Genomic DNA, 23,830 nt, shown 5'->3' with positions numbered 1-23,830 from the left:
TATCTAGTTATAAGTGTCCCTTTGAGCCGATGAAATTGCTTTTCCTTTCTGAGTGTACTTAGATCCATGTGCTTTTTGGCATGAAAGAAAACACACACTGAATAGGAAGAAGCTTTTCAAGTTTGGGTACAGTCTGTAAACTGAGTTTGTAGTTCTGCAGTCAGTCATGAAAATGTCCAAAAGAAGCAGGCAAGGGGTCCCTGATTCTGTGCCCTGCCTCAGCACTGCTCTCCTTTCCTTGTCTGCCCTGACTCGTCTTGTTTTCTCTTTCTGGCTATCTGAGCTTCCATTGCTTTCTCTTGCTACTCTTGCTTTATTCTTTTTTATTTTATTTTTTAAATATATCTCATTGTACTTATTTCCATGTCTGTCATGTTTGGCTATTTCATGGCTCTGTGGCAATGTAGTTAAGTTTGTGCTCGGCAGAAGCCCTGTGTGCAGGCCTGGCCTGCTGTTTGTCTGTTGTATTGTACAAAGGAGCCCCCAGAACCCTTCTTTACTGGTAAAATACGAGCACTTGGAAAACCCTGACTCGTGATTCCATACTGTTTGTACTGTTACAGGCAAAGGCTTGACATTGTCATGGTGTGTATAATTCCTGTGTCCCTCAGGACATAACTATTAGATGGTGAATTACTTCGTTGAAATTTTCCAGCTTCTGCATTTTAAAGTGACAGAAAAGTGATGTGCTTTTTCATAACTTAGAATAGAGTAATTCTGTACAGCTCCCATTACTCGCTGGTTGTAATTTGATTATTTAAACAAAGTATGCTAGTAACTCAGATATGTGCTCTGCCAAGCCAAGTTCCCTGTTCTGGTAGTTTTCCTAAGAAAACAGTCATACGACCCCTTGAAGTGATTTGTGACTTTTGTGCAAACAGAGTTATGGTGTTAATGTTCCAAATAATGTTCTTAAAAGCAGGGGTTTCACCCATGACTCAGCTTCATCAGTTACACTAAGGGAGATGAACCTTGACTGCCCGTAGCTTGAAGAGTTCTGAAAGTGCCTTTTCCTTACTGTGGCTCTTCAATCTAAGGCCTGGGAATATAGTCGTAGGTGCTTCCAGCCAGGCTACCCTTTAGGTTTGTTAGTCACAGCTGTATTGTAGGGAACAGGGTATCTAGTATTGCAGATGCATTTAGGGTATAGTATGGTGTTACAAGGAATGGGGTCCCTTGTTTGGCCCGGCCGCCTGGCTAGCTTATACCCAAAATAACCACACAGAAACTGTATTAATTAAAACACTGCTTGGCCATTAGCTCTAACTTCTTATTGGCTAACTCTTACATATTAGTTTAACCCCTCTCCATTAATCTGTGGCTTCCGCCTCAGTTAAGCTTCGGGCGCGAAGGTCACGGACAAGATGGTGCCCCCAGTTCAAGTCTCTCCACTCATCAAGCTCGGCTGATACTCAGCCCTGGTATCGATACTCAGCATGGCCTACGGTGCCAAGCGCTATAGTTACCTAAAGCCCCGGGCAGAGGAGGAGAAGAGACTAGATGAGCTGAAACGGATTGAAAGGGAACAGGCAAAGCTCAAGATGACAGCATACTCAAGTGAAGCGCCAGTGAGCTTGCCTTTCTTAAGTCGCTGAGGATGAATAAAAACTTTGTCGTGCAAAAAAAAAATAAAAAAATCTGTGTATCACCACGTGGCTTATCAGAGATTCTAACCAGCATCCATCTGAGGCAGAGGATCCATGACTTCTCCCTGACTCTGCTCTCCTTCCTCCCAGCATTCAGTTCTATCTTCTCCTAAGTTCTGCCCTATCAACTAGGCCAATTCTTTATTCATTAACCAATGAAAGCAACACACAAACAGAAGGACCTCCTACACCAGTATGGGGCAATCAAGAGATTTAAGTAAGTTCAAAATTGTAAAGAGTGCTGTCACATAAAATTTAGTAAAATGTTGGTAGCATTCATGTCTCACCAGTCATAAATTCACCTGTCTTTCAATTATTCATCACTTTGGATATTCATCAACTGATCGTTCATTGGTAGGTAGTACATTATTCTCTTAGGATTCATTATCATTTTCCACCAAAGTAAAGCAATGAAACACAGTTAGGAAGAGCAAAGACATGGGAGAAAGCCCACTTCTCGTGTGAGGAGGTTTGTTAGAGAAGTCAAGACTCTTTGGACACACAGTGGGTTCTATAGCTGGAGCATGGGAAGGGCAGGACACAGGGCCAGGGGGTGGGAGGGGGCATACGCAGTGGTAAAAAATAGAATGGTTTATCTTACCCCAAAAAAATGTCAACAGAAAATACCTGTTAAAAATTGTATTCAAAGAAAATACCTATGCATTTTTAAAGTGAAAGGTAACTGTCATAGAACCTAAGCAGTTACCATCTGAATGTCTCAAAAAGAAAAAAACAAACACCACCACCAAGAAACAAAACAAAACCCACCAAAAAAACAAACAAACAAACAATTAATAACTTGGGTTTTAATGGACTGTAGTTAAGTAAAAGAATTTCACTATGTACTGATGAAACTTATCTGTTGTTACTATTGCCCAGATATTCAGCTTCCAAGGCAGGGAAAACAAGACAACAAATCTCAGACTGCAAGTACTCTTATTTCATATGGTGACAATTACTGACAATCTGATAGGTAATCCAGACATCCACCCTCACAGTTGGTACTGCATTTAGACACTGTAACAATCTGTTGAACTTCTTCACAGTGGGCTGTTCACACACAGTGGAAGGTACTGTGAATAAGAATTGAGGCAGGAAGATGAGCTGTGTATCTCACTCAGTGGTCCATGAGGTACTCAGTCTTTTGACATCTTCACAGAACACATCTATGAGTCTCATTTTCTGTATTTTCATGTGACACTGATCTTCTATTAGCTAATAACTTTCTTTTTTTTTCTTCTGTTTCATCAAAAAACCAAGTAAGCCACCCAGCTCACAGAAAGCTGAAACACTATAAACAGCTTATCCCTCCAGAAACATCTACTGTCACCAGGCTTCATCACATCTGAATGTTATTGTAAGCAAGAATATTCTCTTAAATGATCACAACCAAACAATGAAGCCTTAGATTGGAAACAAACCAACACTGGTGTAGCACTTCCAAGAAACACCAGCCTGACTTTCTGAGTGCCCTGCTGATGCCCTTGGAACAGATTCGGTATTTTAGGTCCTCTAGTTGCTCTCCTTGTGGACTATGTCGTTTGTCTTGCCTTGTCTTTGATGAATTTGAGCACTGCAGGCCCTCTGTGTAGCCCTGGCTGTCCTGGAACTCACTCTGGTAGGTTGGACAAACTCAGAGATCCACTGCCTCTGCTTCCCAGTGCTGGGATTAAGGGTTTGCACTATCACTACCAGGCTCCAAGTTATTCTTTTCATTCCTTGTGTCTTCAGAGTCAGCCAAGAATTAAAGGGACATTTGCGGTCATTTAGACAGCTTGCTCTAAGAAAGGATTCTTTCTCCATTTTTGTTGGTTTTTTTCTAGCACTCTATCAACATATTAAGTTGTTTATGTGTGTGAACTGATACTTGCTCACTTGTCTTGAGCCAGAAAACTGTTTTCCATAAGTTCTCACTGGGGTCTCCACTGCAGCCTTTTAAAGTAGCTGTAGCTATTTTTCTCATTTTACAAATTAAGAAATGGAGATTTAGAAATACGTAGTATCTGATCCCAAATTGTTTTAATTTATTAGAAGGAAAAATTCCCAGCTTTGGAAAGTATACACACGTACATATATTTGTAGATGGAGCTGCAGGCAAGCCTGCTTTTTGTCCCGCCCAGCTTCTGCACTGCTAGCTTAGCCCCAGAAATAACAACACACAAATTGTATTCTTTTAAACACTGCCTGGCCCATTATATCTAGCCTCTTCTTGGCTAACTCTCACATCTTACTTAACCCATATTTAGTAATCTGTGTAGTACCACAAGGCAGTAGCTTACCAGGAAGGATTCTAGCCTACGTCCATCTTGGGCCGGAGCTTCATCGCGTCTGACTTGGAGAGGAGAGGCATGGCATCTGCCTCACTTCCCTTCTTCCCAGCATTCTGTTCTGTCTACTCCACCTACCTAATTTTCTGACCTATCAGGCCAAGCAGTTTCTTTATTGATTAAACAATGAAACAACAGATTGACAAATGACCTTCCCACATCATATATTCACCCTTTTGCATTGGTATGTGTACATAGTGGCATGTCTTCTATCCCTCCTGCCTTGTAAGAAGTTTGGAACTAAGACTTCCACTCTGTGCAAACATCTGGTTAAAGAAACACCAGCATGCTTATGAAGTCAACAGCTGAACTGAAGGAATGCATCTTCTTTGTATGGCTGGAAACTGTCTCAAGACTGCCAGATCCCACTATAATCAGAGTTGCCAAAACCTAGATATTCCCCCTATGCTGGTCTCAGCCTCACTCTGTATCTAGAATGACTTTGAACTTCATGCTTGACTTGCTCTTTGCTCTCACCTTCTGAGTACTTGATTAAGTATTCCAGGCCCAAAACACCAGGGCTTCTCCCATGCTCATCAAACTCTCCCAACAAACCACAGCCCCAGGCCCCAAGCTAAGAGCTCTTCAGTGAGGCTGTGTTCATGAGCTATGAGATACACCAACCCTTTCAACTTTAACTGGCTGTCATTCTAGCTTTATGGTTTTTGTTGAGCAGGATTGAGAGTGTAAAATGTTCTCTACCAAATTTCTGTGCATTCCTTCACATTAACCAATATAAATATAAAATAAAGAAAAATACATGAAATATAAAAGCAGTAATGAACTCTGACTGTTATTGTGCAGGCTTACTTATTGTAATGTTATAGTTGAATAGCCTTCATGTTAAAAGCAGTAAAATCAAAGTCGCTGTTAATTTAGAATTTTGCAATATCCCCTCTCCCTGCCCCCAGTTAATCTGCTCTGCTGACTGCCTCCATCCTATGCGAGGTGGCAACAGCTGGCCTTTGTCCCCGAGCTCAGAGGGATTAGAGAGCAGGAGAGCAGCAGCATGCTCGGCCTCTTGCCTCTGTTGACTGTTCTTTATTGTTTGATGCCTGAGCATCTCCCAGACAGCAAGCAATTGTTACTGGAAACTTAGAGTTTGTTTCTCTTGAGCATATACAATGCTTCTCGGACTCCTCTTTGTGTTCCTTCACGTTCCCACTCTCCTCTTATCCTCCATCCTGTGCTTTCTCTTGATAATTAGAAAGGCACAAAGATACAACCTTTGTATCTTAGGCTGCATGACATTCACTTGTGACACTAACACTTAGCCATAGAGACTACAGAAACAAGGGGTTTGTCTCTGAATTACCAGAATTCAGCAACGTGAGTCATGTTTACTATGAGAACTCTGTTCATTGTGGTTAATATTATTTAATGACAAAAAACAGATATACTTGTTCATTTTTAAATTATGATGACAAAAAAGAAAGCAACAGAAGAATGACCAAAGAGTTCATTTGCAAACCTATGGTTAGAACTTTATCAAAACCGCTGAAGTCCATAAGGACACTTTTGGGGACTCAAACACCATCCTAATTTATAGGCTAGTCGTAAGGATTTCTTCATGCCCTCTTAAAATCTGAATTAAAAAGAAGGTAGGATATAACTAATAGAACCTTAGTTACCTGGAATGTTTTTATGCTATTGTATCTAGAAAGGGAAATTATCAGGTGAGTCTGGGATTTAGTTTCTGTTGATTGCTTTGTATTTTTAATCTTCCCCAGTGTTTGCTGCTATCATAGATGAGGTCCTAAAAGATGTGGGACTAAACACCGCCCCACAAGGGTCACTTTATTCTGAACATGGAACCTAAATGGCATGAAAGCAAAGTTCTCTGGTCAGTCACCACCATCACTTACTTCCCCACCCTGTTTATTCTGGAGAGTTCTTCTGTTCACAGCAAGGCAATTTTCTCTCCATTAGTCGGGGTAGTGTGTGACTGTCACAAATCTGTTAAGTCGTTTGAACTCCAAATGTGGTAGCATGTCACTTTCGTCTATGTAGACTTAACAAAGGAAGTCAGTTTTAACAAGTTTTAAAGAAAAGGATAGCACTGAGTTTAGGTACCTAGGTCCAGAGAAGAAAAGTGGGGACTGGAGAGGTGGCCCTTTATTACTCTTGCAAAGGCCCAGGTTCAGATCCCAGGACTCACAGCAAGCAGCACACAACTGCCTGTAACTCCACCTCATTCTGGCCTCTGTAGACACCAGACACACAAGTGACATACACACAGATATGCAGGCACTCACACATACACATAAAACAAAAAGAAATAAATCTTTTGAAAAGAAAAAAGTGAGGTGCAGTCAGAATACAGGAGAAGAAAGCATGAGAACAGGGCTGAGACCTCTTGGCCTCATCTCTCTCTCGGTCCTCTTGCTTTTTCATCGGCCCCAGGACCATTTCGTCTTTCCTTCTAGGTCATTATCATTTGACCTAAACCAGTATTTTTCCTCTTGCCTGCTTACTTGCTTTCCCTCGGTGTTGAAAGCATACTCAGCTACTGCCATGGTTGTGTAATTGAGCAGAAAGAAACTGCCTTTCCACTACCCAATGTAAATCGGCCGAAATAACCATTTAAAGAAAATACTCTGGTGTCTGTTATGATTGACTCACCCTAGCAGAAGGATCTGGTTCATTTCTGACTACTGTAGCTTGTGTAATATATCATACATGGTCAGTGAATGCTTGATCACTATCTTAAAACTGACTTTTATTAGCCCTTCTCTGGACTTCAAAGTGGGGAGGGGGGACTGGAGATACCAGAGACCTTTCTTCTCTGTCTCGCCAGAAGCTCCGGTTTCATCCCTTGTGAGCAGCTCACATTTGCTGTACTGGCTCTGGTACCCACACCTCCCTTACTGGCTTTCACTGTATGGAAACCACTGATTTATGGGCCCCCAGTGATTTCCTTCGCATGCACCAAAAAAAAAAGTAAAATAATTTCTAATATTAAGAATTTAAGCTTATTGGAACATATTTCCCTTGAATTCGAGTATTTTGAAATAGTCATTTCTAGATATATGTATGTTTGTAAAAAGGAAAGAGTAAACATTTCTGTTCTGTGTTACTAGTAACTCTTTAAGCCACCTTTCCTGAGTAAAAGTTTCTACTTTTGCAAATTCTGCCACTGTGAAGTTATTTTTCACACTGAAGTGAGGTAGAGCAACTGAGGGAAAGTTAAGGATTATTTTTCCTGGAGTCTGCGTGCGCGCGGCAGGCTCTGCTTTGTGTTATAGCCAAAAAAGGATGGAGCTGACACAAAGACTAAAGCGACCCTTAGGGAAAGACCTCTGTTCGAGAAGCGTTATTTTCACACAGAATCCCTGGGACGAGGCCTCAGTAGTGTGTTCTCCTGTTGTTGATGAGGAATACAGGCTCAAACTGAGCCTTTGGATGAAAGTACATTTTTCATGGCTCAAATCTGTTTTAAAGTCATAATTGAGGAATAAATTGGTATAAAATTAAAAGAATACTTACTTTATATTATACAGGCTACTATATTCAATACTTTGTTAACAAATATCTTCTTTTTATTTTTTTATTGATTTTTATTGAGCTCTACATTTTTCTCTGTTCCCCTCCCTTCCTGTCCCCTCCCCTTCAACCCTCTCCCAAGGTCCCCATGCTCCCAATTTACTCAGGAGATCTTGTCTTTTTCTACTTCCCGCAAATATCTTCCTTTTTTTGTTGTTGCATTTTTTATTTTCACCTTTTTACGTTATTGGTCCTCAGACTTTTTCTGCTAGTTACTAAATTTCTTTCTCCATACCACTGAATCAAATATTAAATCAGACTCTTGCCCTCCAAATGACATAGTTGAAAATAATTGTATTCCATTTACACAATGTGTAAGAACAGGAACACTTTAATTAAGCCAAGCGAGCAGACCTCGAATTCTGACAAAGTAATCCACCTCAAGAGCATAGTTATAAAAACAATATAATTCAAGTTCAGAGCTATATTCTTAGAACTATGTGGTGATATTTTTTAAACACTCTCTGTTTTAGACATCACAGGACACAATATATTTTAAACTGTCAATTTCTAGACATGCAATAGAAAAATAACAGACAGTGGCAGAACCTGCAGTCCCTGGTCCATTAGCCCTTCAGAAGACAGAGGTGATAGGGTGACTGCTTACTTCCCTCTTATAATGACGTCCTAGAAGGGAGGGAAAGCAAGGGGTTTTCCTGTGTAGGTATCTTCATTGTTTTCTAAGGTGAAGTGATAATTTTATTTTTTTTTAATTTATTTATTTATTAAGGATTTCTGCCTCTTCCCCGCCACCACCTCCCATTTCCCTCCCCCTCCCCCGAACAAGTCCCCCTTCCTCATCAGCTCAAAGAGCAATCAGGGTTCCCTGACCTGTGGGAAGTCCAAGGACCTCCCACCTCCATCCAGGTCTAGTAAGGTGAGCATCCAAACTGCGTAGGCTCCCCCAAAGCCAGTACGTGCAGTAGGATCAAAAACCCATTGCCATTGTTCTTGAGTTCTCAGTAGTCCTCATTGTCCGCTATGTTCAACAAGTCCGGTTATTAACCTTCATCGGGCGATGAAAGGAGACAGAGACAGAGACCCACATTGGAGCACCGGACAGAAATCTCAAGGTCCAAATCAGGAGCAGAAGGAGAGGGAGCACGAGCAAGGAACTCAGGACCGCGAGGGGTACACCCACACACTGAGACAATGGGGATGTTCTATCGGGAACTCACCAAGGCCAGCTGGCCTGGGTCTGAAAAAGCATGGGATGAAGTGATAATTTTAAATTTTCAGTTTTTACCTCTCTGTGAATAGGTTGGATTTGTTTTTAAGAACATCAAGACTTCTGCTAGATTCTGTCTTGTAACTGTTGTGAGAGCTTGTAGCGCGTCACAGAGATTGTACACGCTTTTATAACATGGTTCTTTCTAGGTGGCTCGTGAGTCTTCCACACAGTTTATGTCACTCCTCGGGTGATAACTTCTAAATCTTTGTGTGAGTGTGGATGTATATTATATTTAATTGGGGTGGTATTATGAAAAAGTTTTCTAGGCTTCTTCTGATAAGGGGAAACACTTGAAGAACATGCTTATCAGTTAATCTATTTATCACATGCATTTTATCTGACCTAATAATACTTACCATTTCCTTAATGAGCAATAGATAATGAAATAATAAGTTTGAAGTTGGGGCTTAAACTTTTTCAGAACTTCTTTTGAAGTTTTATTTTATCTTATTTTATGTATATAAATGTTTTGACTACATGTATGTAAGTGCAGTCTCTGCATGCCTCATGCCTGAGGAGCACACAAGAGGGCCCTGGATCCTCTGGAAGGGCAGTCAGTGCTCCTAACCTCTAAGCCACTTCTCCAGCCCTGCCCTTTTAAATTTTAAAACTAGTAGTAGGATGTAAGTCTAATCACAGTATAATCTGCTGGTTTATGAAAGTATATTTAAAAATTTAAGCAAAGCAAGAACAGATACTGTGAAAAAAACCTTGATGGGTTACAGACCCACGACAGACTCCCTACACCAGTGTATGGGAAATACACTTCCTTTTTTTTACTTTTAGTTTTTTGAGACAGGCTTTTACTATGTGGCCTTGGCCGGCCTGGAATTTATAGAGATCCACCTGTCTCTGCCTTTGAGTGCTGGGATTAAAGGCATGCGCCAACATGCTCACTGTGAAGCACACCTCTTAGGGTAGGTGGAGATATCAGTTAAGGTCAATGGAATTTTGATATTTTACTATTAATATTTCTGAACTTTTCCTCCCAATGAGTACAGTACAAAATTCCCTAGAGATTTCATCATTTGCATTATCCTGTCATGGGAGTAATGAAACCTATCCATGATATGCTCGGTCTTAGAAGTAAATTGATGTTTTTCAAAATAATATCTCCATGTAGCATTCCTAGGAGACACTGCCGAGGCCTACATGATGATGGCTCACCTCCATTGTTGGAAGTCAGTGTGCCTTTCTTCTCCTACCTTGAATAAGTCTATGGGAACACGTTGAAGTATTGCTTGAACTATTGAAATTTTCAGGTTGTGATAGTTCATTTTAGGGAGATTTTTCTTTCACATGTTAGTTTACATGTACAGAGTAGTCGACTTTAATGCCTATAATCTCTTTGATCTCTTCCAGTGTTAGTACTTTGAATTGTAGTAGAAGAAATTCTTCCTCCCATTCTGGTACAGGAATTCAAGGTTGTTTTGTTTTGTTTTTCATCTTTTATCTCTTTTTTGCACATCTTCTTACTCCGAGCTGTGTACACAGCTCTTATACAGATCTAGCAAGTATACTGCAAGGATTTAGGTTTTTATTTTTAAAGTCTTCTTTTATTATCAAAAAAAGCTAGTACATATACATTATGAAAAAAATGCTTCAACCAGAGACTATTACCCTTAACATTGTAGCTCAATAGACTATTGAAGTGGCCTCGGGGCAGTTTCTAGAGCCATTCTCTTGAGGGCTGTGGGCTGGCCTCTTCTACTTTTATTCTTTGAGCTCACTGTGAGTGCACTTGTACCCAGCTTCTGATCTGGCAGGTGGGCTACAGTTCCTGTCCTTTTCCTTGTACAAACTTGGTTTTAAATACTCAGTCAGATAACAAGCAGCATCAATACAACTCAAACCTCTGGAGAAGTTGTTTTATAGCCTGTCTGACCCAGAGGCCGGGACCCAGCATACCATGGTTACTTCTTGAGAGTCGATCCACCTGTTCAGGTCCCTGGCTCTCCTGCGTGTGCTTGTGCCTTCATCATGTCTTCCTACTCCAAGATGCCCAGACAGTTTTCATCTTAAAATTAATGCATCGGCCTTTCCATATAGACTAATCACCCTTTTACCTTGATTCTCTTATGTTCGGAGGGTGTGGGGGGAATGTCTGCCTGCTGCCCTGCTTCTCACGATCTAGTTGTTTCTTCCTAATATTTTATCCTCATCTCTACTGAAAATTTTCCCATGGACTACTAAACATCAAGAGAAAGTAGTGAAAGAGAAGTGAGATATATTCTATTCAGAAATAGAGAATATTTCCATGTAACTGCATCATTTCTTATTTTGAATTACATGTCCTGTTTCAAACTTATCTGTCCCTTATACTTATTTAGTTAATAAACCATCTTTTAAAATTGCAGAGCTTGAGAGGTGGTCCTCCCGTTGCTCATAGTTAGAAATGGATGCTCATGGAATTAATAACTTAGCCATTTACATGAGTGTTTATGGCAAAGCTGAGGCTAGCTCTGTTAGCAGTGGTGCCTTTTTAGAATTGCTTGGTGGTCCTGTTCATCTTGAGTCTTTGGTTTCTGTTTGTGAGTGACTGTAGAAACAACAGTCCCTGTAATTTGGCTTCTTAGTTTATATTGTTAATAAGTGTTTTAGAACCTGTTTTCTTAGTGAAACAAAGCGTCAAAAATCTAGAGTTTGTGCCAGACAGTGGTGGTGGCGCACACCTTTAATCCCAGCACTTAGGAGGCAGAGGTAGACAGATCTCTATGAATTTGAGGCCAGCATGGTCTACAGAGTTCTGTGACAACAAGGGCTATACAGAGAAACCCTGTCTCAAAAAACAAAGACAAAACCAAACAAAAAAAGAAACTAAGAGTCTGTACATGCATATATGCTCAGCACACACACACACACACACACACACACACACACACCTGTTATTTTTTTTTAATTAAAATATAAATTGTTTCTTTAAAAAAGAATCTAGGATTTGGGGCTAAAGAGATGGCTTAGGAGTTAAGTGTATATAATGTTCTCAGGGGGGACCCGAGCTTGATTCCAGCACCATATCAGGCAGCTGAGCAAAAAAAAGTGTAATTAAAGTTTTGAGGATGATTTCTAATTTACTTAATATGTGACGTCAGTTCAGCGACTGTCCTGTCTCTTGCTCTTGCTGCACCAGCACGGGTCGGGCCCTTCTAACCCAAAGGCTGTAAGGTCTGAACTTGAGTACTCACATGATGCTCTCTGGCTCTCGGATGCTGGCACATTGTAGATTTGAGGCTTTTAGATTTAGGGAATTCAACTAGAAATGCAGAAGTCTATAAAATTTCTGGTCCCAAGCATTTGTAATTGAGAAGAGTCGGCTTGTATTAGTACCTAGACCCCCTTACAGACCTGGTGCTTCCCACAGGCTAGGCAGTACTTTGCCTAATGGACATCTGATTTAAGAGCTAGAAGTCGCATTACATTTTTTATTTATTCTCAGCCTAAGCTTGCCTAAAGCTTTCAATTCATAAATCAGAATTAAACTCTATGAGCTTATATTTGTTCTTCCTCTTTTAAAATTACGGTAATGAGCTGTCTGAGACTCACTCCCGGGCTTCGTTTGTCTGCTACAGCTCCTTTCTCAGGCTACAGTCCTGAAGGTCTTTTGACAAACCAATATTTATAACAGTTTGACAGCAGGACGAGGACAGCTTGAAGAAAGACCCTCTCCAGGACCCGGTCATGCAGTTCCAATCTTGGCCTCCTTTCTTCTGCTGGGAACGTGCATACAGCAGCACCTCCCGTGCGTTTTCTTGTCCCAGGGACTGTCCATTCACTTCCCATCTGTTTGCAGTCTTAAAGGAACAGAAGGGGCCCTCTTCTTATAAATCTGTCTTTGCAAGTGATAAATGATTCCCTACCTCTTTAAGGGCTGCCTGGGTGGTTTTTCTTTTTTTTTTTTAAAAAATGTTTCAGCTTTCCTCTCAACAAAATTCAAAGTAAAATGTACTTTTAAAAAATAGGAGAAAAGTAGAAAAGACAAACTAAAAGATTTTTAAAGTCGTATTTAATTGGTTGGAACGGAATAATTTACTGACCTTATCCATTGTCTCAAATAATTGTCTATGTTAGTATTTCTTTGAAATATGGTATTTAGATTTTCTATACTGGCAATACACGAGCAAATGAAATGATTTGGTTTTGACAAAGTATATTTTAGCTTATTAGAGAAAAAACAGTGTATCACTAATGAATTAGAATATCAAATAATTTTAAATTTTTGTTATCATAATGTGAACTGATATAATTTGAAATATTTTGTGTGCCATACACAAAATAAAATGACCACACTAGACAGCTATAACCTCATGGTAGACTCTGTGGCCTTTACTGGAAAACGATGGTCATGAATGCCATAAAAGCTTATTATCTGTTATTTCTGATCCTGAAAGTAAATGCTATAGACACTTCTAATGTCGGCTTTTCTAAGAATTGAGCGTAGCAAAAGCATGGTGGGCATACATGTAGTCCTACTACTCAAGAAGCAGAAACAGGAGGATTGCCATGTGTTTAAGGCCAACTGGGCTACATAGTGAAGCCTTTTCTCAAAGTTTTAAAATAAAGAAAAAGAAAAGAATTCAATATAAATCATTTTTCCTTCCATAAAAAAGAATTCCCTAAAGGTTAAATGTGACAAATACCATCATTTCCACCATACCCTACAAGATGCTTTAAAGTTACGGTTTTAAAACCATCGCTGATATAAAAAAGACTGAGTCAACAGGCTGTGCATGTCTTCTACACAAGTGTGACTTGATTCGGGCTGGTCATACTTCAAGTACACGCTCCAGAAGTCCCTGTGTGCTGCTAGACATCAAGTGGCCGGTACTCATGGAAAGGAAGGATGAACAACTGGCTCTTATAGCCACTAGACCACCACACAGTAGTTTGGATTAGGAGTAGGATAGATGCATCTGCTAACACACCTGATAGAAATGTCTCTTAGTGGTCCTCTCAGAGTGGACACTTGATTTCTAGGGATGTGTTGTTGTTATTGTTGCTGTTGTTGTAAGTCTCCGGTAGCCCAGGTTAACCTTGAATTTGCTCTGTAGCCCAAGATCAAATGTGGCTTGCACTTCTGGTGCTCCCCACCCTCCGTTTCCCCCTCCCACCTGGTTTATGCAATGTTGGAAACTAAAGCCAGGGCAGCATATGGGTCAGGCAGCACTCCAGCAGCTGAGCTGTGTTCCCAGCCCCGAGTCTTCAGTAATGTCCTCAGTGTGAGCCAGTAGTACACGCACTCCTGGGAGAACCCACAAGATTGTCCAAATACACAGTTATTTAATTTGACTTGTCTAAAGATAAAATGTATCTCCAGAAGTAGATGAATTTTCCATCCCACATAAAACTGCTTTTATTGAGCAGCTCAACCTTTTAGTGAGTATGATATAACCAAAAGTTATATCATAACTTAGTCAGCACCTTGAATGACAATGTTCTTTGTTGTTAAATAAGACAGAGCCACAGTCATTCTGCTGTGCTGAAATTAGTGGTACCATCCAACTAGGAAGATTCCAGAATCTAACGGCTATAAAGACCTAAATGTAAGGCTGCTCTGTGTTCATGCCAAAGTCCTTTGGAGAATAGACTTCAAAATATCTAGAAAGTATATGAAGGTTCTATTATATTCACCAAAGGAGCCTGATAGGAGTGCTTACCTTGCCTTAAAGTGTTTTGTTTTTTTTTTTAAGTGCCAGGTGGTGGTGGCACATGCTTTAATCCTAACACTCTGGGAGACCGGCAGGAGGATAGATTCGAGGCCAGCCGGTCTACAGAACAAGTTCCAGGACAGTCAGGACTACACAGAGAAACCCTGTGGGAGGGAATGGGCTTTAAGAAAGCTGGATTCGGAGCCAGGCATGTTGGTGTATGCCTTTAATCCCAGCATTCAGGAGGCAGAAGCAGGTCCATCTCTGAGTTGGAGACCAGCCTTGTCTACACAGTGAGGTCCAGAACAGACAGCGATGAGACCCTCGCTGGGAAAAAGGAAAAGAAAGCAAGCTGTGCTTCTCTATGACTCACTTTGATCTGTGCATGTTTTAGCAAGCATGGGGTTACACTGTTTCTCTCAAGCTTTAAGGCAGCTTTGAGGACATGAAATAGCACATTTTTAATAGTACCCTTTAATGTTTAAATGGTTTCACTTGAGGCAAAACAGTAAATGAATAGTTATCGTGGGTATCAATTTTGATTATAGTTTTGATCATTTTGGTTCTGATTTCCTATTTCCCATTCGTAATTTTGTGTCCTTGTTTCTCTGTATCCTAGATATAGTCCCTGAGTTTTAAAGGGCATTTATATAGTACAATTGTGTGATAAACAGCAAATGTTTTCAGGAGTGTGTGAGCTCCTAAGGAAGAGGGGTGCCAGTCATTCCAACCCTGCAGTGAACAGCCCTTTACTGAAGAACTTCACCCACACATCCAAAGTGTGTGTGCACCATGTTATGGGGTAGCTGTTAGGTGGTTTGAATCTTTGGGTGTATGGTTTTTTAAAGCGATTGTGTTAGTTCTTCAGCTGATTTCTTCATGCTTTCTTTAAAGACATCAAACGCTGTCTAAGGTTTATTTTAGCACATGAGGTAGTGTTTTGTTGGTAGCTCTTTGTTCATGTTCTAAACTAATACTGACCACTGAAGTGAACCCTCTCCCAGGTTGGGCCTTTTGGCAGTCGCAGTGTATTCAAAACCTAATTACAGATTAGTCTGTATTTGGGACTTTTAGAGCAAGTATCAGAAGACTCAAAGCGCTGAGAGGAACGGTGCCATTTCATGTGGGGATAAAGAGACCTAAAATGTGAATGGGTGTCAAGTCATCTGAAGAGAAGAAAAAAGAGAAGGAACGTCATTCACTGAGGCTGGTGGTTTATGAGTTGAGGATTATGGGAATATTCATGACTCAATCAAGATGCACAATGAATCGATGTTTGAGATGGCTCATCTTTTAAGCAAACATTGGAAAAATGGGAACGAGCCTCCGTATTCACTACGTGTAGAATACTATTCTGTGTAACAGAATAGTTTAAGCCCTTCCTGAGTTGATTTATCAAAGAGACCACAGATTTTATAAGAATTCTCTATGTGAATATTTAACCCAAATTTTTGAGAGAAACAGGAGTTTGCTTTACAACTAACCGTGCTGATTTGTGCTCGTTTCTGATTTTTACGAAATGTATTCTGTTTTACATAAAAGGTAATACTCCAGTGCCATTTGCTCTGTTACTCTTTTGCTTTGGCATGAAGCAGCAGCCCTCCTGTGGGTTTCTAAATCAGAGGAGGGCGACCAGGGCTCATCCTTAGCAGGGATGGCTGCAGGACTGAAAGAGACAAACAAAATGTCAAATTTGCAATCGCTTCAAAAGAGTAGACATTCCTCAATTGAAAGTAAAAGAATAAGCAAGGAATGCATTTTGTTTGGTTGGTTGGATTGGGTTTTGTTTGTTTCATTTTGCCTTGGTTTGGTTTGGTTTTTTGAGACAGGGTTTCTGTGTGTAACCCTGGCTTTCCTGGAGCTAGCTCTGTAGACCAGACTCTCCTCTATTTCAGGGATGCACCTGCCTTTGCTGGGATTAAACACTAAGGAATGTTTCTTAAAGGTGGAAAGCAGCTGAGCAGGGAAGAGCAGGACCACAGAGCAGCTCCCAGTCACACTTGGCTGCTCATATACCCACACAGCACAGGCACACTTACACAGAATTACAGGTAAACCTTTTCTAAAAGGGGGAAGGTTAGAATTTCTTCATGTCCCAGAAGACTCCATCTAGTTCCTTACAGGTGAAAAAGACAGCTGAATTTCTTCTGTGAAAGTGATGCTTATTGACAACTTCTTTTTCCCTTGTATCGCCCATTCTCCCTTCTCCTCATACCGCCCATCCTCCTTACCTCTAGTACTTATTTAAATGCTCTTTGTGGCATCCTTAAGGTTTTGTGGCAAGGTAGTACCATCAGTTGTAAAATTTTTCATAAAAGTGTAAGTTTTTAAGAAGTTTAGAATTTTTCTTATTTTTGTGTTAAACAGTCCTTTAACTTTTATTTAGAAAAAAAAAATATTGCTTACCTCTTCATTGTCTAAAAATTGGATTTCCCTTTAGACCTTCCAGATTAGACACTGCCTCAGCGGGGCTTTGTCTCTTCACATAGATAGCTCCTGCTCCGGCCTGTACCCCTGTGGGGGACACCACTGTGCCGCCATCCACCTACAGTCTGCCCCTGGAGGATGGCGGCTAGTGAGAGGGCAAAGGTTGGCAAACTGACCTTGTGGCTGCCCAGCTGCATGCAGCTCATGTGTGGAATAAAACTGGATTATTCTTTCTGCATATGGCCTGATCTTCCCAGATAGCCTGCCCACCAGGGGGTGATTGGGGGCTGCGGGGCTGGAAATGCCTCTGTGGGATTTCACTTGTGCTGTGCTTTTCAGGCTTGCCAGGGGCTTCACTGGGGTTGTTCTTGTTTGTGTTGGTTTTTATGAAAACTATGGTCATCTCTAGAACTGCTGTGAGATAATTTGAAAAGCTTTTTCTTCTCTCTTAAAGAACAATTTAAAGAACTGAAATGTATGTGAAACTCAGAAAAAATACTCATTTTTTAAAAATCACCTGTTTTTAAACAACTAAATGGATTTGTTTTAAAACTAAGACTGGCTTCATTTGGAGAAGCACATGTGTTTGCTAGTTTGACTGCTGCTTAAGAAATGGAAGCTAGCCTGCCAGAAAAGTGTAGGTTGAAGTTCTAAGGACCTGCACAGAGGCTCAGGGAGCGTTGTTGTTTGCTTCTCTGTTTCAGTGCTAAAACACTGAGCAAAAGCAAACTGGAAGAAAAGTTTGGTTTGCTTCCTCGAGGCAGAGGCTTAGGTAGAAGGTGGCTCACTGGTGTACTGCTGTCTGACTTCCTCATCAGCTCGTGCTCAGCTTGCCTTCTTTTACAGCTCAGGCCTAAGTAGGGATGGTGCCACCTACAGTAGGCTGCCCCCCTCCACATCAATTATCAATCAAAAAAATCTTTCGCAAACCGGTCCAATCAAGGCAGTTCTTCAATTGACATTACCTCTTCCCACATGATTCTAGGTTGTGTCAAATTGACAACCAAGATTAGCCATCACAAGTCTTTCCTCCTCAACTTGACATCCTTGAAGACAGTAACACGGTTATCATTCTACCTGGCATGATGTAACTTGCCCACATACAACCACAGTTACGTTTCTCTTAAAATAGTTGGCAAAGTCACCTTGAGGAATGCTTAGTCTTTGAGCACCTTCTAACTTAAATATGAAAATACAGATTGATAACCTTTACCCACTGATATCTCAGTTGCTGTTGTAGTACACTTAACCACCGATATCTCAATTGACGTATTACATGATAAGAGAGGAAGAAAGTACGAGTGTCTGCTTAACATGTGCGCATATATGCAGTCGTTTCCTAGCAAAACGGTACAGAAACATGAATGTCAATTACAGCTTCATTTTTGTGTCTCGTCACATGACTTTATCTGGTATTTATTACTACCTTCCCCTACTACTATTCTTTATTTCCTCAACCCCCAGCAAATACCGCAGCGGGTCTGGTTCTTTCCCTGGAGAAAGGACCAATACCTTCATCCCAAAGGCTCTGGGCTATTTGCCATCTGCTTGGATTGGGTTGTTGTAGTTTCCCATTGTTACTCAGAGGACATGGTAACACCAAGGTGTCCTAAAGACTCTCCTGTATCCTAGCTATAATCTTCCTTACCTCCATTGTGGAGAAGCAGTCCGCTTTCCCAATGGAAGTCCAGATGGATCCACACCTCCTAACACTGTTCCTGCCTTAGCCTGTTGTCCTAAGGGCATCAGAAGCCCAAAGTGGCCCAGCACTGAGCTAAATTTAGTTCAATGAAGCATTTGTTGTGTCTTCTGGCTAAAACTCTCCCTACCAGCCTGCACACATGCGCACACACATACACACACATGTGCTCGCACACACATGTATGTAATTTAAAATTGTAAGAGATAGATTGATATTGTCTTAGCTTCTCTGGTTCACTCATCTGTAGAAGGAGGAGATGCCACCCCTGCCTTAACTGATATCAGATTTTTCTCCGTGGATTGATCAAAACAATAGAGCTTTCCTCTCCACGTGCTTTTTCATTCTTAATCTAATACCAAGAATTAGAAGTATTAAATTACAGATGCGACTGTAGTAGCCGCCATTGGAGTCCTACAACGCTGTACAAGGTACAGAAGGATGGTTCTTTGGCTGGGCGCTCATCACCAGTGCACACTGTTAGCAGAATTTGTATCTTCCAACACAGATGGTTTAATTACAGAAGATATAAGTGTTGACCTCTGAAGACACCTTCTATGATCTTTCCTCTGAGTAGAGAGTAGAATACATGCCAGGCTCATGTCTAAGTCACTAGCCTTGAACTCGTTGGCTCCCATCCGCTGGTAATTCCTGCTTCTGTGTTAAGTTGTGAGGAAGGGATGGAAGCGTTTCCACACTGCGTGGTGTAACTGGTATTCCAAGGCAGGAGGTGTGACTGAATCCGCAGCAGTAGCATGCGTGGGGACAGTTCACATATCTGCACAGAGAAATCATAGATTTTACGTGAAGTCATTAACATGAAAAAGTAAAAATTTAAATAAATATAAATCTGCTTTCAGTGGTTCTTTATATTTTTTTAACTTTACACATTCACACCTAGTTAAAAATATTTCCCAGTTCCCTTTGCCTTTATTTCCTGGCATTTTGAAATATGACTGATGTATGCATCTTACCGTGGTGTTTTACCCGACCTTCCTGGTAACTGTACCCGCTATTTTATATTTTTAAAGGTCATTTTTCAGATGAGGGACAGTTTTGTTGGTTGTTAAGGTAGTAGGGTCTGCCAGTGCAGCCCAGGCTGGTTCCACTCATCCAGCCTCCCACGAGCTGGGTTACAGCATAAGCCACCATTTCCACTTATTCCTAAAAACAGCCTTATCATTTTTCAGTAGAGCTTCAAGGAATCTGAGTGCAGTAAAACACGTCTGTGGGCGGGCACATTAGAGTCCACAGCTCTATTTAATAGTTTCCCAAAGGGGTCTGTCTGTCAAGCATTTCTCCTCCTTTGCTTCCCAAAAGGCTGCTTGTGGCTCTTCTGACCCACTTGGACATGGACCACAGGAGGTTTAGTGAGGATGATTTTCTCGCTTTTCCTCAAATAGCTAAAGAAGTTTTGTAGATGATTTAATGATAAGGATTCTCTCTAATGTATGCTGCCTTTGAAAAGTAAATGTGTTTATCTCTTTTTATCTCCATAGAGAAAGTTAGAGAAATTCAAGAAAAGCTTGATGCTTTCATTGAAGCTCTTCACCAGGAGAAGTAGACTGTACTAAGTGAGTAATTCTGAGATTGGGGCGCACTGGGCACAAAGCATGGACTTAGAGCCTCTCCTAATAATTCTTGGTTCTGCATGACAGCAACCGGCCTGTTTTCTGTGATGTCATCCTTTTGATAGCATGGCTTTCAGAGCCAGCTTCCTTTGGATTGGGCCTTTAAGTCTTTTCATTACCTTCTGGCTAAACTAAAACTATTTTCTAGAACCCATTTTGGACAGAACCAAGGTTAATAAAAGTATTTAATGTTGATTTTCTAACATGAACTTGAAGACATAGTTGATCTTGTCTTTTTCTTACCCTCGTGCTCACAGTACGCAGTCATGTGTGTTAAACAATCCAGTGTACAGCGCCTCCCTGTCAATTCCACGGGAGCTCCACCACAAGCAGACTGTATTCGCCCTTGATGCCAAATTGTGTGGCATGCCTCAGGGCAGCAGTTTTGCTTTGCTGTGTTCTAGTTCTGTTTTAAGAACGAATTCTAGAATGTGGGTGTGATGGCACACCCCGGAAGGAGAAACAGGAACTTCTCTGTGAGTTAGTTCCAGGCCAGCCTGGGCTACATGAGAGAAATCCTATCTCAAAAGAAGAAAAAGAAAGAAACGGATTCTGGGGCTGACAAGGCGGGTCACCAGGTAAAGGAGCTTGCCATCAAGCCCGACTACCTGAGTTCGATGCCCACCCGCAGATAGAAGCGGAGAGCGGAGTCCTGCTGTCCCCTGGCTTTCACACCCATGCTTTGTAGAAACACATACACACAATAAATGTTAGGACAGAAAAGAATTCTACTAGATGTTTGTTTACATAATACGCTTGGTGAAATTGTGCTACAATTGTATTATTTTAATAAATCTAGCAGATTTGAACAGTTAAGCTTTACTTTTTAGTCAAGCTATGATTAAGTTGCTTAAGTCTTTTCATTTGTCTTGCCAAATCTGAGTTTATCAAATGGGTTTATTTTTACAGAATCTGCTCATAATCACCTCTGCATACATTGGAAGAATGAAAACTTCAGTCTTTTGTCCTGCCTCCTTTCTCCTGTTCTGCCTTTTCAGTGCAAAATAAAGTCATAGGGTGAAATTAACCTATGTGTGTTACAGGCACCTCAACCCCCAGCTGCCTTTTGAGCAGAAGAACAGTAAAAACAGCATTCCCCGTCTATGTGCTTGTACTGACGTGACAAACTGGCCAGTAGGCCTAGCCCTCAAAAACAAGGACGTTATCTCTCAAGTCTTATTTGTGGTGGCACCAGTGAGGTTCATTATGGATGTCTTCAGACATGTAATGGTAGTTGCTTTGAAATAAAACTTACAGTAATTTTTTCAAAGGCATCAATTATGTATATGGTGATAGTTGCCTGCTAAGCTGTCATCTGTCTGCAGTGTTCTGTATCCAGGATTGTCTGACTATAATAATCCAGTTTATGTTCCCCCATGAAATGAAGCTGGTTTACCAAAGGATACTTCAGACAGGGTAACTCGTGTTGGACGGTTCAGTGTGTACTCAGTTACAGAAACATCAGCCTTGCGTTGCCAGTGTAGAAACTCGCCTTGGCAGCCAGTAGCAGCAGCTTACACGGTTGCTGTTCTTACAGTCTGTGTATCCATTTACAATTAATTCTTTTGAATATTGTGTGCTTTATATCAGGCTTTCTGGTGATAGTAGTGGGGTCTCTCCTGTTGACAGCCATTGGAGTATGACTCAAGATGGAGAAGAGTCCAGGTAATCAGCTGACGAGTTTCACTTAGAGCGCTGTCAGACACTGAAGTGGGCATCCGGGGCAGGCTGCCGCATAGCCTTCAGGCACTGTTTGAAATGAAATTATTCTAACAAGTGGGAGCATGGTGACCCACCCCTTAAAGCTGAGAATTCCATTTAATTCATTGCAGTTACAGTAGCAACCCTCCCAATATTTTCATGTGCTTTATTTGGAATTGTATTGGTTAAGAGACTGCAAAGCAAACAAATGCGCCATATTTTACTCAAATGTCCCTTTCATTTACTACTTTTTTTTTTTAATTAAGGCTTTACTGTGCTGGTAAAAATGCCCAGTGTTGCAGGTTGCAGTTTTTATTTCACAGTTAATTTTATAAAAAGTTTTCTTGGAATTGTTTTTTGTAAGGATTCTCTACCACACACATACTTTATATATATTTATATATATATATATATATATATATATATATATATGTATGTATATATATATACATATATATATACACATACACATACATACATACACACACACACATATATGTATATGTATGTGTGGAAGGCAAAATATTACAGAAACTATAAATTCGGTACGCATTTTATTTAAATTAAGAGATAAGAAATTTAGGTACTATCCTCACCAGGAAAAGCAGCATCCGTCGTTTCCTAGGATGCGGGTGCTCCCGTGCCTTGTGTCCCATGGGTGTGGGACAGTGCTGAACAGAAGCTAGGTAGAGCCCTGTGCTGATTGACACACGGGTTAGGAAAGGGTCCCCTAAGCCCTGCTAATCTAACTGGGTGGAAGCCCTGCCTAAGGCCAGCAGGGGAGAGCTGCAGTTTTCTTCTAAGGAAAAACTGATGTTAGGCATCATATTCCTTTGTATAATTTTTTTTTCATGGAAGAGAACTTTTATTTCTTTGTGGGGGTCAATATTTGTAACTTCAACCAAAAATCCCTGTCATCCCTCATGTCCCCACGGGTTATTTTAACCTGGTTTCCTGCTAACCATGTCTTTCCACACCCCTCGAAGGCTGGTATTTGTCAGATGTGGAAGCTGTAGACAGGAGATAAAGTTCAGTCCAGCTGTCGGCCCTGTATGTCAAGTCTGTAGTTCAGGTGCTTGATCTACAGAAGGTAAAGTCTAACTGGACCAGAAATCATTTGTTTCTCACATCTGGATTTGCAGAGAATGGAGTGTACAAAATTCTATTTGGAGAACAAAGGGATTTTTAGTAGATGATAAGCAAAATGAATTGTGGGATTTGGCCATAACAACATGAACCAGAGGACGCAAGCATGCTGCTTTATGCACACAGCAGCCAAGCTGCAGTTGCAGGCGGAGCTGCCAGTCTTTGGGGGTCTTATTCCTACTCTCTCGTATTAGCCCCATTTCCTAGGCCATACTCAGTGGACTCTCACACATTACCTGGTACCCAATGGAATCCGCAGTGTGAATGTGCACAGGGGGCACAACAGGTGGGACTTCCTCGCTGCAATTTCGGAATGTCACATGAGGATGCTGGTGGCACACAGCAATAATCCCAGCCCTCAAGTGGCAGAAGCAGGACTATCATGAGTTAAAGGCAGTCCAGAGCTATGCAGGGAGGCCCTGTCTCAAAATAAAAATCATACAATTAAGAGTATAGACTTAATGGACAAATTTCTAGTTAATTTTGTATTTATTTCAGATGTATTTATCTGATAAAAAGAAACATGGTATCTTTTTCTTTGCAGTAATGAGATCACGGTGCTGGTGTATCTCCATCCTCTACACTGGTGTATGGTAGACTGTCGTTGCTGTAGCAAATGGAAATGTGCTTGGAAATATGCTTACCTTCTAAACAATCATGGCTATTGGATATCTAAATATTTACACTTAACCATGTCTTCATGTGCACTGTGAATGGACTTTGTATTATTTTTTTAAACTCGATGTAAATGTTACTACGACTTCTATTTGCCTGTGCTTGATCTGAGGTCATTTGTGTAGATGGGTAATTAAAAGATACTGAAGTGACATTATA

The 23,830-nt window shown here is 40.9% G+C and overlaps 1 protein-coding gene and 1 pseudogene across 4 annotated transcripts in view; both read left to right on the top strand.

Moving 5' to 3' along the window:
* The window catches only part of Opa1 (OPA1 mitochondrial dynamin like GTPase), a 77,937-nt gene extending 56,514 nt beyond the window's left edge, over nucleotides 1–21,423 (top strand). For all 4 annotated transcript variants that reach the window (XM_075967565.1, XM_075967557.1, XM_075967552.1 and 1 more), the window contains 2 exons: nucleotides 20,018–20,092; nucleotides 21,059–21,423. In XM_075967565.1, coding sequence (XP_075823680.1) covers nucleotides 20,018–20,082 — 65 coding nt within the window. In that variant the 3' untranslated portion in view covers nucleotides 20,083–20,092; nucleotides 21,059–21,423. The remainder of the gene's footprint in view (nucleotides 1–20,017; nucleotides 20,093–21,058) is intronic.
* LOC142839475 (ATP synthase F(0) complex subunit e, mitochondrial pseudogene) lies at nucleotides 972–1,710 on the top strand (annotated as a pseudogene).
* Nucleotides 21,424–23,830: the final 2,407 nt, after the last annotated feature.

This window comes from Microtus pennsylvanicus, chromosome 1, assembly GCF_037038515.1.
Source record: "Microtus pennsylvanicus isolate mMicPen1 chromosome 1, mMicPen1.hap1, whole genome shotgun sequence".
NCBI classification, from domain to species: Eukaryota; Metazoa; Chordata; class Mammalia; order Rodentia; family Cricetidae; genus Microtus; species Microtus pennsylvanicus.
Note: the sequence above shows the minus strand (reverse complement) of the source record. Positions and strands in the feature narration are given on the sequence as shown.